Source organism: Mustela erminea, chromosome 8 (genome assembly GCF_009829155.1).
Source record: "Mustela erminea isolate mMusErm1 chromosome 8, mMusErm1.Pri, whole genome shotgun sequence".
NCBI lineage: Eukaryota > Metazoa > Chordata > Mammalia > Carnivora > Mustelidae > Mustela > Mustela erminea.
In genome coordinates, this window is record NC_045621.1 from 37,527,433 (window position 1) to 37,546,764 (window position 19,332).

At 43.0% G+C, this 19,332-nt stretch overlaps 1 protein-coding gene across 1 annotated transcript in view; it reads right to left on the reverse strand.

Annotated features, from left to right (window-relative positions):
- DNER (delta/notch like EGF repeat containing) overlaps positions 1-19,332 on the reverse strand; it is a 315,286-nt gene that overhangs the window by 174,804 nt on the left and 121,150 nt on the right. The window contains exon 2 of the mRNA XM_032355065.1: positions 2,162-2,467. Coding sequence (XP_032210956.1) covers positions 2,162-2,467 — 306 coding nt within the window. The remainder of the gene's footprint in view (positions 1-2,161; positions 2,468-19,332) is intronic.

Below are 19,332 nucleotides of genomic sequence, written 5' to 3' on the forward strand. Positions count from 1 at the left end.
CACATTCCCAAAAGTAACATGCCAGTGCATGTAAGAAGGGGGCTCAAGGGGCAGGGTTGGGGGAAATAACTGTTGTTTAGAAAACACACTGTGAGGGCACCTGGGTGGCTCAGTGGGTTAAAGCCTCTGCCTTCGGCTCAGGTCATGGTCCCAGGGTCCTGGGATCGAGGCCTGCATTGGGCTCTCTGCTCTGCAGGGAGCCTGCTTCCTTCTCCCTCTCTCTCTGCCTGCCTCTCTGCCTACTTGTGATCTCTGTCTGTCAAATAAATAAATAAAATCTTCAAAAAAAATAAAATAAAAAAAGAAAGAAAACACACTGTGAACACTGAAAGCTGTGTCCAAGTGAGGTGGTTGGGACCAATTTGTTCATTCATTCCCCGTGCTGTGAGCACGGTCTTCCCCCAGGAAAGTTGAAACAAGGGGTATTAAATGTATCCCCACATCATTGAATTAGCTGAGAGCAATACAGAAATTCTCGGCATTTCCATCCACACCCAACACTTATAATTTCCGGTCCAGAAGGCCTGATGGTCAAGGGTCATGGAGAAGGCCCATTGTGGATATTCAGAAATGTAAATCGACCTGTTTGATTTGTGTTAACTGAGAACTATTACATCAATTTGAGTCCCTTAAGACCTCAAAGAGCTTCATATCTCTGAAGCATCATTACTCCATAAAAGGGGAAACCTAAATATATTCCCATCTTCCGCTGGCAACTTTTTAACCTCCTTTTTGAACAGTCTAAGAAATTACAGCATGACGGGAAGATGAGGCATTTCTTTCTACATTTACCAACAGTAGGATAGCATGTCTTTAAATAAATAGATTGCGATGGCTGGCTGGGGAGAAGCTGTCTTTAAGGGACACTTCCTTGATAAATGTAGAATCAAATCTAGTTCACATTTGAGAAGTGAGTCATTCCGCAAGGAGGGATTCAAATCAAAACTTCAAAGCGTTTATTAAAAGTCTGAAATCAGAACACGTTCACAGTTTTTTAGGTAGGCTGAAAACATTGCCCTGCAGTCTGAAGATGGCCTTCATAAAATGTGTGGCAAGGAAAAAAAAAATGGGTCAACCGGTTAGAACTACCCAAGAAAATAAAAGAAGAAATGCTGCCTTGTCTCTCTCTCTCTCTCTTTTTTTTTAAGATTTTATTTATTTATTTGACAGACAGAGATCACAAGAGGCAGAGAGGAAGGCCGGGGGCGGGGGGGGGGGACGTGGCAGGGGAGAAGCAGGCTCCCCGCTGAGCAGAGAGCCCAATGCGGGGCTCAATCCCAGGACCCTGGGATCATGACCTGAGCCGAAGGCAAAGGCTTTAACCCACTGAGCCACCCAGGCACCCCTGCCTTGTCTCTTCTATAACAATAAGGGAAATTTCTAGACGTATTTCTTGACTCTGAAACTGCTACACAAGATCTATGTGTTTTGTCATTTAAGCTACAAAACCAGCAGTAATATAACGATCACAAGATGTCTTATAAAATACAAGATGTGGAATGGAATTACACTCTATCGATGTTACTTCAAAGTCATGATATAGATTTGTTCCCCGACTCTCCTAGCTAGCAAATCTATGTTGTATGGCAACTTTCAAGGGTCTGCTAAAAATTCCTCAAAATGAGACTTTTGATGAGCTTGACTGATCTTGGCCCAGACTGGACAAAATTCAGTAAACCGTATTTGTTCTTGCCAAAATTGATAAAATTCAGAAACTGCACTGTTAAATGCATTCTTAAACCATTTAAAAAATCACCAATAGCACCTCTTTTTTAAAATCATATTGGCAGCAAGGCACAAAATAATAAACAAGATGTTAAGCATAATATTAAGGAAAATTTGGTCAACAGTGGAGGGTCTGCCCCCGAAGCCAAGATTCTCTCACAGAAATGTATGTGGATATCGTTCCAGAAAATAACTTCCTTCATTTCCTTTCCTTGCTTACTCTTCTTATGCCCACAAAACAGTCATAACTAAGAAGTCTCCTTCCTGTAAGGGAAAGCGATCTCCTACACATGGGTGCAGACGGGAAGAAGGGTAGACATGTGGCTTCATGTCAAGACTGTCACTGGACAGTCTTCCGTTTTTATTGCCAATATTAGAACCATTGGAATTATTTTAACCTCAGTGGTTCCTTACATTTGCAGCCAAATGTTCTCACCTCCACTTGATCCCATTTCATTTCTACCACTTTCTGCCCTGTTTTGGGTTGCCAGGTGGGCAAGGTCACGGTGGCCTGAGAGCGGGGCAGGATGATGTCGGGCTCCTGGGTGGCGGGGACAGGCTGCAGCTGCCTGGGGGCCATGGACTCGGTCCAGCCGGAGGCAGGGAGGATGGGCAGCGCCTGGTCACAGTTGGGACCTTCATAGCCGTCATTGCAAATGCAGAGGTAGCCCCCCCTGCTGCTGCTGCTGCTGCTGCAGTTGCCATGGTGACAAGGGGTGCTGGCACAAGGATCCGCCACGAGCTGAAACGAGACCATAAATGGGTCAATTATTCCCTCATAAGAAAAGCAGAGCTATCGCTGGCCAATTAGCTCCGGGTCTCAGAGCTGCTGCTCCAGGAAGCGTTGTTTCTGTGGAATCCAGGTCCTTAACCACTTGTGCTGTCGTGGGGGAACCTCCCAAGGTCATCCCAACGTTAATCCCTCCACAGATAACAGGTGACCAGCAAGCACACACCTAGAAAACAGCTTCTCCAGACCCGAGCCCCTAAATAATGCTGATATCAGGAACACATTTTGGGAGAAATTTTCTAGGGCAAAAGCACTTAAAACAGAGGCTCTTTAGGAAGATACCAATTTTGATTTTTTTTTTTTTTTAAAGTGGCCAGTCATGACAATGGATACTTAAGGATCTCAGTTGGAATCTCCTTTTTCACCTTCTGGACCCTTGCAAGGTTTCCTTATGAGAAATGACTGCCAACTAACTTCTCTCCCTAAAGATGTACTTATGTATGTCTCCCAATTTCCACCCTTTTTAGGTGATATTATTTAATTAAAAGCTTCCAAAACGATTGCCCTGTGTGACAATTTTAGCCAGAGTAGAGCTTGGTGGAGACATATGTTTAGCAGAATTTTATCAAAGTTTCTACCTCATTATTTTGGATGGTGATCACAGGGAAATGTGACCCTGCTGGATATGGAAGAGAAAAATTCACTTACAGGTTTTTAAATTGTGACAATGTTTCTAAGTAAAGTGTTTACCCCTGAGTCCTTCCCTGACCTGTAATTTGCTATGACTTGGAAACATGCTAGAAAACAAGGAAATGATCAGCTGTTTCTCTTGAGACAGCTCAAGGGTTCGGACATGTGCTTTATTCAATTATCATTTGCTTTCTATGAACAGAAAATTAGACCTCTATCTGATGTACCCCAGGCTTCTCAGGGCTGATCAGAAAATAGAATTTGGTAAAGAAGAGACTACAGAGAAATAAGACCCTCAGTTTCTTTTGCTGAAATGAATTCACACATAAACACACATGGAGAGAATTCTGCATGGTGAAATGGCTTCTCATCCTGTTAATTATCCTTGTCAGACAATTTCCAACAAAATCCTTTAGGAATATTGAGGGATTTGGGATTGAATAAAATGAAGCTCTGAAAAATACCACAATGTTCTCTGCTATCACTTGGCAATTCCTTCACAGAATCTCAATTAAAAGGAGTAAGAGGTATCTGAGGAAAATATTTAAACTGTAAGTTATTTTAAATATTTATAATCATTATCAACGTAAAGTAAAACCCAGACTCCTTCCATGTGAGATAAAGCTCTCCCTGATCTGGCCCCTCCCAACCCCTGACATCCTGTCTTCACTTCTCACTTACACTCTCCCCACCTCTCCCTCTCTGTCCCTAGACTCTGCTGAGATCATTCCCATCTCAGGGCCTTTGCACCTGCTGGGACCTCTGCCCGAATAGGCTTTTCTCCAAGGTTTGCATGCTCTCTACTTCATTTCACAAAGTTTTCGACTCAAATGTCACCTCCTCAGAAAAGCCTTCCCTCACTACAAAATCTAGAATAATCCTTTTTTTCCCTCCCACAAATTAATGAGCTCTGTGAGTACAAGGATTTTATCTACTACATTCATGGCACTATTCCTAGCATGTCAAGAAACATGGAAAACATGGCGGGGCTTTTTTACAAGTATTCACAAAATATTTGGAAGGCAATGCATGATGAGAGACAGATGTGAAATGCTTCCTTTTAGCCACCATATTGTTATCTCATTTCTGATTTATTTTTAGGACGTCTTCATGGAATGGGTCTCACCTCAAGAATTATCTGACAGGAAGGAAAATTTAATTAGCTAGGATAAAGGGGACGTACAGCCAGGTTTCTGAAATCAACTTTTTTATAATAATGTCTGAGGTTGACCTAGATGTCACAAATAAAAATATTGAACACAGACCTGAAAAACACAGAAATACTTTTAAATTAGGTAAATACATTGAAGAGATGATGAAGAGATAATTCCAGAAATCCAAACCTCTAGGGTGAAGGTGAGACCAGCTACCTGGCCAGAGAGGCTCTGATGCTCTTGCCCCATCATTGCAGGCCACAAGCAGCCCTCAGAGAGACACCGAGGTCCAGCACACATCAGCACGTCCTCCATGAAAAGAAGGCAAAGCACAGCTCTCCACTGTCACAACAAAGGCTACCAGGCATGATGACTACGACTCCCTCTAAGGTGGCCATGGAGAGTTTTCAAAGAACATCGCCGTATAGCAGCTCCTTTGTGCTCACAACAACCTAGAACTAGAGAAGAACTTTTCCGAACCCGTATCACTGTTCAGAAACGGGACAGAGGAGTGGAGTGACCAATCCCAGCCACTACATAAGAATAATGCCAGAGCGGTGTCACATCTTCTGACTTCCAGCCAAGAGTTCTGGCCACAACACAGCACTCCAACTTTGGTAGTAAGTTATTATCATACCAAAGAAACAATCCCTGTGCAGAAGGCCAATGGTCAGGGTTATATTTCTGTAAGCAACAGAAAATAAGTAAGGATTAAATGTGGGTCAGTTAAGACCACCAATTTCATACTTGGAATAAAAGTATAAGAATAATACTCAACACATACTGATTGAGGTCTTATGATTTGACATGAACTCTAGCAGATATGGGAATAAAATGCTAAAAGAAAAAAAACAAACAAACAGACAGACAGACAATGTCTGTCCCTATAGAGTTTACAACCAGTAACCTAGTATGAGCACCAAGAACAACAATTGCAAAACTAGTACTATCTGTCATTCACTGGGTGCTTCCTGTGTGCCTACCACTACATTCAGCATTTTAAATTTCCCGGCACTCCCCTACCTCAGGGACTTTGCACTGGCTGTTCCTGCTACCTGGAACACTCATTTCTCATGGCTGCTCCCAAAGCTCCTTTGATTCTTTGCTCAAATGTCATCTTCTGGTGAAGACTTCCCTGGCCACACATTTAAACAACGTAAATTGACCTGTGCAAAGTCTCCATCCCTTGACATTGTTGATACCTCTTTCCTGGCTTTATTTTTCTCCAAAACATCTATTATGTGCTAATATAATGTGGGGGGAAAAGTTACCTATTTATTATATTGATTTTGCATCTTCCCCCACTAGACTGTAAACTCTGTGAGGTCAGATTTGTTTCCCCCGTTTTGTTTACTTGAGGGCCCCCATCCCACCCTAAGACAGTACCAGGTACACGGGAGCTGCCGAATGAGCAGTGACAGAATGACTGACCCAGGGAATGAATGATGTCATACGCAAGCAGCTGTCAGAGCCCGTGAGGTGTCCTGCTATAGGCAATGGAACTGGGATTCTCCAGGACCCCGCCCCAGGACATGAGAATGCAAATTAAGGAAGGCCTCACATACCTGTCCTAAAGTGTTTTAGAGCAATTCAATAACTTTAAGTCAACTTGAAAAGGGGGGAAAGTTTCTGTTGACCTGAGAGCTAAGGCAGAGCCAGTACAACCTCCTACCTTTTCCTTGATGAGGGAGAGCAGAAAGAGTAAAAGCTCAGTGGAGGTCACAGATGACCCCTAACACCATGGCATCAGTCCTCAGAGACCATCCATCAGGTGAGCCGCTGCTGAAGCCCATCACCCTGGGTGCCAGTGGATAAAACCAGGTGCAAAAGGCAGGACCCCACGGCAATGCCTAATTTGCCACACTCCGGAGTCTAGTCCACCAGGCAGGAAATAAAGAGCGGGGAGGAAATATGAGAATTAATGCTCTCGTTTAGGAGCTGCTGTCTTCATCCATGAGCGGGAAGCACAAGCAGCATCGGGATGAAGTAAAGACTGATTCATGGGCTGTCGGGAGAGATGCTTCTGGTAAAGACGACAAAAGCTAAGAATGAAGCTGTCAGTTGTTCGGATTTCTGCAGGGGTTCCAAAGAATGACTGATGTGATGGAGAATACGTGCGCGCCGGCGCCCTGGGACACAGACCAGAGCCCAGTGCGCTACACTGTCATGGATCCCTTCTTTAAAGTAATCAGTTCATATTAATGCTACTTGCTGGGGTCCTCTATTAGCTGCTTCCCAAACAATGACAACTACCTGCCATTGTGCTCTCGAGCACTTCAGGCTAGTTTCATTGAAGAAAAGAAAACCGGTCTGATTCCATTGCACGACAGCAAATCTAAGATAAATGCAATAATCACCAACCTGTTATGGAGGTCACTGACGACCGCTCTGGAAGCCCATTAAGTTGCAACTACGAGCAGGAAACAACCAAACCGCCAGAATGCATAAGGAAGCAAAAGATCGTAATGAACAGACTTGACTTTGGGGATACTCAAAATTTAACTGGTGATGTTTTCTTGGCTATAATTTCTGGTCTCCCGTGATGGGGGTGGGGATGATTAAGTCTTTGTAATACCAGCTATCAGGGAGAAGAAAGAGAAGGCCCCTGGATTAATGCTGTTCTGCTTACAACCCACCAGCAAGTTCAGTGATGAACTGCTGCTTGTTCTTGCATCATTAATCACCCATTTAAGCCAAATTTTTTCACATCATAGAACTAATCTGAAACTATTCTTTTCATATTTTATTTGAGACATTTCACCTACTTTAAATCATTTATACTGTAAGAAGGAACAATCTCGAGGATGCGCACAGGGCGATATGGGAGCCAGACCAGAGTGAAGAGGCTGCCAACCCCGCTACTTGGGACTGGAAAGCCCTCTCCTGCGGCATGTTAGCCATGACCTGTTTTCCTTCCTTAAACTGTCCACTGTCCCTGTTTCCAGCAATTCTAATGTCCCCCGCAGCACACAAACCGAAGGGTGGAAGGTCAAATTTAAAACAGACATAAAAGAGGCCCATTTGGGGGCCCCTGGATGGCTCAGTCAGTTAAACATCTGACGTAGGCTCAGGTCAGGATCTCAAGGTCCTGGGATCAAGCCCCATGTCGGGCTCCCTGCTCAGCGGGGAATCTGCTTCTCCCTCTGCCCCTGCCCCCATTTTGTGCTCTCTCTCTCAAACAAATAAATAAAATCTTTAAAAAGAGTGGGAGGGAGCGGCCATTTTAGGGTCATTAGATTAAGTAAGTCAAAATTAGCAGGACTAACTCCACACGGAGCCTATGAGCCCATCACCCACATCACCCGAAAGACTGGTCTGAGATAGTGCCCATAGAACCCCTTGCCTAAGGGATCCTTTCACACTGGTTTGGGGTATATGAGCTTCATTCCTACTCAATAAGGCTGATCAGTAATTTATGTGAATTTTCTCGAGCACTGGGTAAGGTATGGAATTTATGGGACAGACAGTACCTGGAAGAGCTCGGGAAGATAAATAAAGCCCAGTCCTTGACCTCCAAGAGCTTGCGGTCCAACAGAAGGTTCAGACACATTAACTGGGACGCCCCATCAAGCCATCTATTTGAAATCAATGCCCTGCTTGTATGCACATACACTATTTCAATCCTTTATTGGATGAACTGAAGTCCCTAATGCTGAGAGAGACCATGGGTTTGATAACGGCAGGTCTGAAAGGAGCAGACGGGAGTTGATCTCAGAGCTAGTCTCTCTGAGGTGACCGTGGCAACTCTCAGCAAAACAAGGGCAGTGGCAAGGAGTTTTCTGATGAAAAATAGATCAGCTGAGCAACAGTCCTGGCGTCAGTCTGCACAGGGCACTGAGAGGCCCTGGCCAAGTCACTCGGCTGCCCTGGACACACATTCCTCACACGTCAAGTGAGGGCCTCAGGCATAACATCTCAAGGCCTCCTCCATCTCTGGGATTTTGGATTATATTGACAGCCACTCAGTTTTCATTGATCCTGCTTTCAGAGGGTCCAGACAAGTACAGAGAAACCCTGAAGCCCCCTCCCTCCCTCACTTATACCCATTGCTCCGTGGGCAGAGTCATCCCCAGAATGAGAAAGGTGTCTGAGGAACCCAAACCCAACAAAGGCAGGAAGGAGGATCTGCATGCATTGACAGAGCTCACGACGTGACCCAGGCCATGCAGCTCTCTGAGGGGATTGAAGGACTCATGGCTCTTACAGAGGAGAGAGGAGGAAGATGTAGGTACCGAAGAGAAATACCTCAGGGGCGTTTGTCTGTGGTGTTAAGAAATAAATAGAATAGGGGCACCTGGGTGGCTCAGTCAGTTGGGCGTCCAACTCTTGATAGCTGCTCAGGTCCTGATCTCAGGGTCATGAGATCAAGCCCCATGTCAGGCTCCATGCTGGGTGTAGAGCCTGTTTGAGATCCTCTCCCTGCTTCTGCCCCACCCCTCCCACTCATACGCTCTATCTAAAAATTAAAAATTAAAAAAAAATAAATAAGTAGAATGGGCCATTGCTTTAGTAATTTTTCTAAGCAGAAAAATCAATTAAGGAACTTTTTAATACAGATTCCATGATATTCATATCATAGGAAGAGGCACCTCACTAAACAAGGAACAAAAACCAAAGCCTGAAAGCAGTATTTCTCGACCACAGCACTCTTGACTCTTCGGGCTGGATCACCCTTTGTTGGGGTGGATGCCCCACACATTGTAGGATGTTTTGCAACACCTCCCATCTCTACTTAGCGATGACGGAACCCCTTCTGCCCACAGTGACAGTGGTGACAACCAAAATATCTCCAGACATTGCCGAAGTCACCCGGAACACAGTCACTCCCAGTTCAGGACCACGGCCCTCAAGGAACAGATGGATGCATTTCATTCCATCAAAATGTGTGAAAATTCTGTATGACGTTATAAATCAGGTCAAATGGTAACAACAAGATTGGGGGAAATACGTACAATGTATGACAGAAAGACTAAATCCCCTTATTACATCAATTCCTACATGTCAATAAAAGACACCTCAATAAAAAGGGCAAGGAAATAGCAACACACAGACAGAGATGTGTGAAATTGTGCCATTTTTATAATATTTTTGGTTTTTTATAAGATTTTATTTATTCATTTGAGAAAGAGAGAGAGAGAACATGAGCAGAGGAAGGAGCAGAGGGAGAGGGGAAGCAGGCTCCCCACTGAGCAGGGAGCCCGACGTGGGGCTTGATCCCAGGACCCTGAGATCACGACCTGAGCTGAAGTCAGACACTTAACCAACTGAGCCACCCAGGTGCCCTTTATAATATTTTTAAACACAAAGCACAATGCTATGTGATTATTTGTATGTGTCTAGGTGCACACAAATTTTTAAAAGCAGAATGAACCCTAATTTTTGTAATCTGGGCAGTAGACTCAGTCAAGGAGCTCTTTAAACCATGCCCCCCTCCCCCCTCCCCAAAGCTGCTAATCAAACACTCTGAGGGTGAGGCCTAGAAACCTCCATCTCTCAACATTCCCCAGATGATTCCGACATGCCTGGTCCAAAATCCAGGATGTAGAATTTGCGGCTATAATCCAGGGGTTACCACACAACAAGCACAAGCCCAGTCCAGGCTTGGGAAATGAAGTTTTGCCAGAATATGACCACAGCCATCTGTTCACGTGCCCCATCAGCAGCGGGGTGATTGCCAAGGACACTCCGGACCCATAAAACTGATACGGTATCTATTACGCGGCCCTTCAGTTTGCCAATCAATCCCTCATCTAGACGATACTGACTCTCAGGTTCACCAAATGAAAAACAGATAGATGCGCTCCTCTAGGAAGACTTCCAAGGAGAAAAGCTTGAACAGAGCACTATATAGACAATAGCAATTCATCCATTTTTTTCCCCACCTGACTCTCTTACTGGGCTGGCCTGCCCTGAGTGAGTGGTTACAGAAGGACTTCTTGGCCATATAACTTCAGGCAGAGAAGGGATCAGATGTTCTTTTAACCATAAGTCTGTGCAAGGATTGGGCAGAAGGAATCTTGGCACCACGAAGGGAATACGTGTCTAGATAACTCAGCACCAAGCTGACCACAGGACAGGGCCACACACCCACCTCCCCTTCACTGGAAGGAGCGTGGGACTTCTCTCCCTTCCCTCCCAGCCATCCACCGGACTACGTGAAGATCAATAATGGGAAGCCCACTGCAGAAGCCAGACACAGAAACGGGCTGAGCACTGGAGGAAGGTGGGTGGGAGAGCCACACAGACCGGGGGTCTTGAAAGACCAGGAGAGGGTCTCCGTCGGCTGGCCCACAGGGAGATGGGGACCACGAGAAAGACGATTCCAGAATTTGGAGTTTAGGGTTTCTGGTAAAATGCTACTAAGCACTTGCACTGTGATATGGTAGAGAAAATCTGTGGTTTTATGCCCACTTGTGGATGACTGTGGACAAGGCAAGAAGTTTCCTGGGACTCAGTTTCCCCAAATGTAAAAGGAAGGGATAGGACTGGAGAGCCCTAATGTACTTTCAGGTCTGAGTATGAGCTTTCTCTGTCCAAAATAGCAATTGCACTGGTTAGAAATGTCGTCTTCATGCTGAAAGACAAATGAACACTGTTGCAATCCAACTGTCACAGTATTTTTGCCTTAAAAAGGAATTTTTCCCACTTGGTTCAATAAAGATCTCAATTATATTCCAACACCAACTGCTTACCCACTAGGAGTAAAGATGTGGAAAAAAAATCCACTACAGTGCTTATGCCAGTAGTAAACTCTGCCAAGAAAGGCATCCCATGATATCTTTTTTCCAAATCCAAATAATAAAAATGCTCATTCACTTTACTGAATCAAGTACTACATGTCTTAGTAAAACCCACATTCTCGTGTTTTGGTATTTCTTCACCTCTGCATTAGCGACTCTAGATCTACTTGAAAACTCATCCCAACACTAATCTGGGCAGTCCACTTTTTGCCTCAATTCTGGGTTGATTTTCTTGAAATCAGCCTGTCCGGATTTTCACATGTAGGTGGAGTTACATTTGTAAGAGCCTGAAAGGAAATTGCAAGCAGAACTCAAATTTTTGACTGTGAAATGAATCCATTAGAAATAAACTACTACATGTCTAATTATTCTCCTGCACGTTTTCATAGGATCTCTTTAAAACACGCTCTCTTTGGAAATGATCTTGAGATGGTCCTACTCTTGCTTTACTCTTGTGATGCACTGGGTCCAGAGTCAGACTCATGAATCCCAAAGCCCCACTCAGTCACAGATACATCAAGATTTAAAATAATTGTTCTTCAAAATCCCTTCATGCCTCAGTTTCCATATTCAACTGAATCCTAAGGGATCACACTCAACCACATTTACTGGCATAGGCTCACCAGCCTCAAAGGAGGTGTTTTCGCTCCCTTTCCTCTTAGTCATTCAAAGACCAGTTTCTTGAATCAGAAATTTACGGAATAATTCCAGTGCATACATTTATTGTTTCGCTTCTCATCAGAAAGATTTACACATCCTGGAAAACTCTTTTCACAAAACAACAATGTTGCAAATACAAGAGCTATGTCAACTTTTATCCCCCTGCCTACCCAGGAAAAGAAGCCTGCGGCAGACTGGGAATTAAACTTTCTACGAAGGTCATATGATCACCGCAACAGATGCAGGAAAAGCATTTTATTAAATTTAACATTCACTTAGAGTGAAGACTTTTAGAAAATAGAAGGCATTTCTTCAATCTAAAAAAAAATAATAATAACAAAACAAAAACAAAACCTTCAGCAAATGTAATGCTTATTGGTATTGAAAAGTTTCTCACTGAGATCGAGAGTGAAGCAGGGATGTTTTTTATTGCTGCTTCCACTGAACATTGCACAAGGTCCTAACCAGTACAGGGAAGCAAGGATAAAAAGAAAGTGTAAGGACAGAATAGGAAAAAAAAAAACTGTCATGATTCACAGACTATGATTATGCATGCTAGTTATTAGAATATGGAATGTCAGCAAGTTTGCTAGATATAAGGTAAAAAAAAATTTTTTAATTGCATCTCTATGTATCAGAAATAAAACTAATTTTCAAAGGTGTTGTTTACAACATAAAATCCCCCAAAACCTAATAATAAACCAAATGAAAGAAGTGTATGGCCTCAATGAAGAGAACTATAATATAGCAAAATAGTATTAAGAAAAATAAAGAGGACTTTGGTAAATGGGGGGCCTTCTAGTCATAGACTAAAGACAGTATTACAAAGGTTCCGATTTTCCCCAACGTGATCTACAGATTCAATGGAATTGCAACAGAAATCAGGGTTTTTTTTTTCTGTTCTATGTGCAAAATGACCCCCAGATAGACCAAAAAATCTTGAATAAAAATAGTATTGCAGGCTTGCTCCTATAAGAGATCAGGAATCTTAAAGTTAAGGTCATTGGAACACTGGATAGTCAAGAACTAGAAAGATCACATACAGACACTTCATTTATAGAATTGGATAGTGCAATAAATACAGTCTTTTCAGGGCACTTGCATGGCTCAGTGGGTTAAACCTCTGCCTTCAGCTCAGGTCATGATTTCAAGGTCCTGGGATCAAGTCCTGAATCAGGCTCTCTGCTCAGCAAGGAACCTGCTCCTCTCTCTCTTTCTCTCTCTCTCTGCTTGACTACTCTCCCTCTCTCTGTCAAATAAATAAATAAAATCTTTAAAATATATATATATATATATATATATATATAGTCTTCTCAGTAGCTATCCATAGGGGTAAAAAATTTAAGTTCGACTCTTCCCTTGCATCATCCACAAAATTTAAGTCACAGGAGAATTGCAAATCTGAAATAAAAGGCAAAAAAATAAAGCTTCAAAATATTAACAGAAGAGAATATCTTCATGACTTTAGAGTGAATAAATATTTAATAAACAGGACACAAAAAGCATTAAGTATAATTGAAAAATTATTAATGAGTTGGACTATATTCATTACAGATATTAGAAATTTCTTTTTATCAAAACACACCAATAGGGGCACCTGCTGGCTCAGCTGGTTAAGCATCTGACTCTTGGTTTCAGCTCAGGTCATGATCTCAGGGTCATGGGATCAAGTCCTACATCAAGCTTTGCACTCAGCACAGAGTCTGCTTGGGACTCTCTTCCTCTGCCCCTACCCAGCTCGTGCTCTTTATCTCTTTCTCAAATAAACAAATAAACCTTTAAACACGCACACACACACGCGCACACACACACACACACACACACACACACACCCCAATAAAAGAGTAAAAATGCAAGCCACTGAATAGAGGAAGGTATTTACAATACATGTAACCAACAAAGGGCTCATGTCCAAGATAAAGAATTGTTTACATTAATTAAGGGGGCATGGTAGAGAAAACATCAGAGAAAAATAGGCAAGAGACCTAAACAGGCTCATCTCAAAAAACAAAAACAAAACAAAACAAAAAAAACAAATGGCCAAAATATATAAGAAAAGTTGTTCAACATCATTAATAATCAGAAATGCAATTTAAAAATCACAATAAGAGATTACTATGCATTTAAAATAATGACAAAAATCTGGGGCGCCTGGGTGGCTCAGTGGGTTAAGCCTCTGCCTTCGGCTCAGGTCATGATCTCAGGGTCCTGGGATCAAGCCCCGCATCGGGCTCTCTGCTCAGCAGGGAGCCTGCTTCCTCCTCTCTCTCTGCTTGCCTCTCTGCCTACATGTAATCTGTCTGTCAAATAAATAAACAAAATCTTTAAAAAAAATAAAAAAATAAAAAAAATAAAATAAAATAATGACAAAAATCAAAAGACTGATAAGGTCAAGTGTTGATGAGAACATAATACAACAGGAAGAATAAATTAGTGGTGGACTATGTGTAGTTACAACTGATTTGGAAACTGTTGGGCGTTATTTCTTAAGACTGAACAAGTATTTACCTTCTGACCTGGAAATCCACACCTAGATATACGCCTAATAGAGAAGCAAGCAAACATGCACTGAGAGACATATAGAGGATGCGCATATGTCTATTCATAATTGCCAAAAGTGGAAACCACTCAAATATCCATTGAATCAAATATATAAATAAATTGTAGGATCCTCATACCGAGGAACGTTCTCCAGCCATGGAAAAGAAAGAAACATGGTCTTGCAAAACAATATGAATAAATTCCCTAACGCAACATTGTTCTCATTTGTGGGATGATGACAAACAGTGAAAATGAAGCATGAAAGTCGGGACAATAGTTACCTCTAGGGAGAAGCGCGAGACGGCATTCAGAAAGAGGCTGAAGGGTACCATTCTCACTCTTGACTTGGTCGGTAGTTATAAAGGTGATCATTTTATGGTATGTTGAGCTGTACCTGTTGATTGGTACACTTTTCTGTATGTGTGTTATACTTCACAATTTAAAGCAAAATTTGAGGGTGCCTGGGTGACTCAGTCATTAAGTGTCTGCTTTCAGCTCAGGTCATAATCCCAGAGTCCTGGGATCAAGCCCCACATCGGTCTCCCTGCTCAGCGGGAAGCATGCTTCTCCCTCTCCCACTCCCTCTGCCTTTGTTCCTCTTTCTGTGTGTCTCTCCCTGTCCAATAAATAAATAAAATATTTAAAAAATAAAAAATTAAAATTAAAAAAAACAAAATCTGATGCCCACCATATACACATATCAGGTTTATTTTAACCTACTGGGCAGTTAAAGGCAGGACCCACCCTTTAGAGGCCTCCTTCCCTTAATTCATGATGCCTTTTCCCATTCATTCAGTCAGTTGTATCATCATCCCACATGCCCTAAAAACAGGGTCCTGCACAGTCAAGATTCTAACTTTTTAGCATACCGATCTTAGGAATTCTGTTAGGAAGTTTAGAATTTTATTTCTTAAAATAAAGGTGAATTTTTTTTTTAATTTTATTTATTTATTTATTTTGACAGAGAGATCACAAGTAGGCAGAGAGGCAGGCAGAAAGAGAGAGAGAAAGAGGAAGAAGCAGGCTCACCGCCGAGCAGAGAGCCCAATGTGGGACTCGATCCCAGGACCCTGAGATCATGACCTGAGCTGAAGGCAGAGGCTTAACCCACTGAGCCACCCAGGTGCCCCAAGGTGAAATTAATGATAATTTCTTTTTTTTTAGGATTATTTATTTATTTATTTGACAGAGAGAGATCACAAGTAGGCAGAGAGGCAGGTAGAGAGAGAGGGAAGCAGGTTCCCCGCTGAGCAGGGAGCCAGATGCAGGGCTCATTCTCAGGACCCTGAGATCATGACCCGAGCCGAAGGCAGAGGCTTAACCCACTGAGCCACCCAGGCACCCTAATGATAATTTCTAAATCTAGCAATGAAATGACAGAAGACGCAATCTCATAGGCTCAGTATGGCCATTATGGAAGAGGTCTGGCCATGTATCTAGAAATATATGGAGGAATGACACAAGGCTTAAGGTCAGCGACCAGCAGCATATAATAGATGAGTAAACCATGACTTTATCATGGTGAAGTCAGAGCCATGAGATACACACACAGAGTGCAATGAAACACAGGGAGTGGGGCGCTGCATTCACCAAGGCAAATCAGGACATCTTCGGGTGTAAAGTAAGTCTCAAGGGTCCAATAGGAGCTATCCAAGGAAAGGGGAGCATTCTGCCAGGGTAATAGCAGGTTCAAAAGCCCTGAGGGATGAAAGAGGTGGCTTATGGAGACCACTACAAATACTCCTACTCAACTGAAAAGCAGGCCACATGCCAGCAAGTTTCCGAGGTTGTGTCTTTGCCGTCTACAACTCTGGCCAGTGGGACGACCTGAGGGACGGAAGAAGGGAACTGTCCTTGGCAGGAGCCCTGTCTTCTCAAGGCACCCTTGGGAGTTTCCTGTACCCAGAGTTCCCCATCCTGAAAGACCTCTGGAGCTGCTGGCAAAGGTGATGAAACCAACTTGCCTTTGCCCAAAAGTGAGCCTAAGTCTCCTTCCTCACGCTCCATCCAGGTGGTGGACACTGCAGAGGGGCTCCTGGATTCTGAGAGACTCTCCCCCAGCACAGCAGCCACCTGAGGCCCTGGGGCCAAGGAAATCAAGCAGGAATCAAGATGCAACGGCCTCTCTGTTCTTTCCCTGGTTTGGTGTCTGTCCTAGAAGCTTTGGGAAACCAGGGAAACCAGGTAAGCAAGAGTGGGGACTCTAGTCAATCTCCCACTTTCAAAAGAGCCTCCCATTCCTGTTAGGGACCCCAAAGGTAATCTCTAAATATTAAAATGTGCTCATCTCTCCATCCTTGAAAACAGGCATAAGTGACAAATGACACCTAGATGGGGGAGGGGAGCAAGGAGCTGCTAACCCAGGCACCTAGCAGGCCCTCAATCAGTATGTATTGTCTGAATCCAAGAAAGGGCATTGCTTTCTTTTAGAGTGTTCTTCACTCAGAGCATTTCCCACCAGGCATGCAGAGTTCTATACTGGCCAGACTTGGTAGCCCAGGATTCTGAAGAAAAGTTGGCAGAGAATCCTGCAGATGTCCCTGATACCAGGTCAAAGAGTGCAAATCAGGGTCACCTTGTTTGGGAAAGGCTTTTGCTTGAAGCTGTCCAGTGCTTCACATGCCCGCATACCTGCTGGCCTCTTAACCACTTTGATGTGTGTTTTTCTCTCTGCAGGCACGAAAACTCCCTTTGCTCTCTTTTCCATTTTTCTAACCTTCAGTGGAAACAGCTGCTCTAATTTTAATGCCCATCTGCTCCCCGAGATGAGGACAAGAATCAGTGGCTCTGTCGATTAATCTAAAGTTTTCATGTTGTTGAACCTCATTGACCTGGGGATAAGCCTTCTAGAATCAGCAGGCTTCACAGAGGCAGCACCACGAAGATGAAAGATAAAAGGAAAGAATGAAATAAAAGGCTAGCAGGCCCTAGATATCCAGTAGCAATTGTTTTTCAATCCACAAAAGCTGAAGTCCCCCAAAGCGCATGTGAGCTCAGATTAGTCATTTCATTGAGTGGTTGGAAAGAAACTCTCCGAGTGGCCAACAACGGCTAGTAAAAAGCCAGGTTTTTGTTTTGTGTTTTGTGGGTTTTGTTTGCCAAGAGGGAGCTGAGAGGAATTTTGAAGTCATACAAGGCAAAAGAAATAAAAGCAAAATTATAAGGGGAAAGAAAAGCAGTGTTGAGAATGAGGGGAGCACTCCATAGAAGCTAAAACAGCCATGGGTTGTGAAGCACAGCAACTAGGCTGGTCAGCAACAGAGACTGAGGGCAGGGAACAGAGGGAGGAGGAACAGAAAACCACCCCACCTTCATTTTGCAGCCCTGTGAACACAGGACCGCTCTAGAGGGAAGCAGAAGAAAGAACCTTCTAGCACTTCTTCAGTGCACCGCCTCTGAAGATGCAGAGGGATTTCCTCTACCATGACAAGCTGCATTTTAAACCAACAGAGAGCTGTTGCCTGTGTAATTATATCCACAGATACAGTTACAGTAGGGTCCAATGGCTTAGAGGTACTCTACGATACTAATGATCCAAATTATTGCCTTAGAAACACAAATATTTAGCACTTCCAGTGAAGGCATGAAATTAGAAGGGCAGCAAAATCCCCCAGAAAACTGTTAAGAAAGCATAACTATGTAGAAAGAATTAAGAGTTTTCAGCAAACTGAATTTTTTTTTTTTTTTTTTGAGCACAGAGCCTCCTCTGAACTGTTTTAGAATATTAAGGAAACCAATCCCATTTAATAATGCTTGCCAATTTGGACTACATGAATTAAGCTCGTGTGTAAAGATTACAGACACTACAACTCTTCTTACATATGTAAATGCTATAAGCACCCAGGAAACAAAGAGCTTTATTGATGGAAAATTTCATTATTCAAGATTTTTATGATCAAGATTGAACTGATGGGCAGGCCTTTCTCCAGCTAAAACCATGTAACAACATTAGATACAATAGAAAAATCTTTCACTCAAAGATGAGCTTTGAAAGGAGGTGGGAAAGAAGGCGGATGCTTACATTTCAGGAATGAATAAGGGAACTCACAACCAGAGCCATTAGTAGACAATACTGCATTGACCACAACAGTTATAAACCTGGAAATAAGACCTAAGGACTGGGGTTTGGGTTCCAGATATTACATGGAGATGGGAACTATGGCCCTAAGCCCAGGAAAAGAGGGGGGTCTACAACTATACCCACACATAAAACCTCTGAGCCCCACCCTTGCTTTTTCTGAAGGGGGGTTGTCCCTGTCCAGGAGCACCTACCTCGCTCAGTTGGTAAAGCGTGTGACTCATGATCTCAGGTTTGTGGGTTTGAGCCCCACCTTGGGTATAGAGATCACTTAAAATTAAAATCTTAAAAGAAAAGTGGGTGTGGGTCCTGGAGATAAATCTACCAGCAGGCTTAGAGAAACAGCAGAAAAGCTGCTGATGACCATGAGTAATCAAAGGATGAAAAAAAGACGACCCATGAGTAATCAAAACCTTCCATATGAATGTCGCATGCAATTAACATCCTCTTGATATGGAAATCCTAAGCCCAAAACCAGCAGAGCGAAGGACTACCTCTTTTACAATGCAGAGCTCATGAGTCTCACACACAGGCACGCGCACACAGACACTTACCAAAATGAGCTCGCAATAACAAATTACAGAGCACACAGAAAAACAAACCATCATTAGCATGTGCAACTGTGGATAAAAAGTCAACAAATTCCTTCCCCAGCTCCAGAAACATAACTGATATATTTTAAGATAAAACAAGACGCTTAAGCTATTTTTGAAACTTCTTTATGATTCCCCACTTAAATTTACTTCTTTGATTAACTGATGTGATTAACTGTTGGTATTTTTGATAAGAGGGCTTGTGCCAAAGAATACTCATCGCTAATAAAAGCCACAATTTTTGATTACTTACACTATGCATGGCACAATTTCCAGTGTTTTCCAAGCATCAACGCATTTCATCTTTGCTATAACCCTATGTAGTATGTATTATTATCTGCACATCATCTCTGAGGCTCAGAAAATTAGAGTGACTTTCCCATAGCCATTGGCTAGTTCACAATGAGAATATTAATCCAGA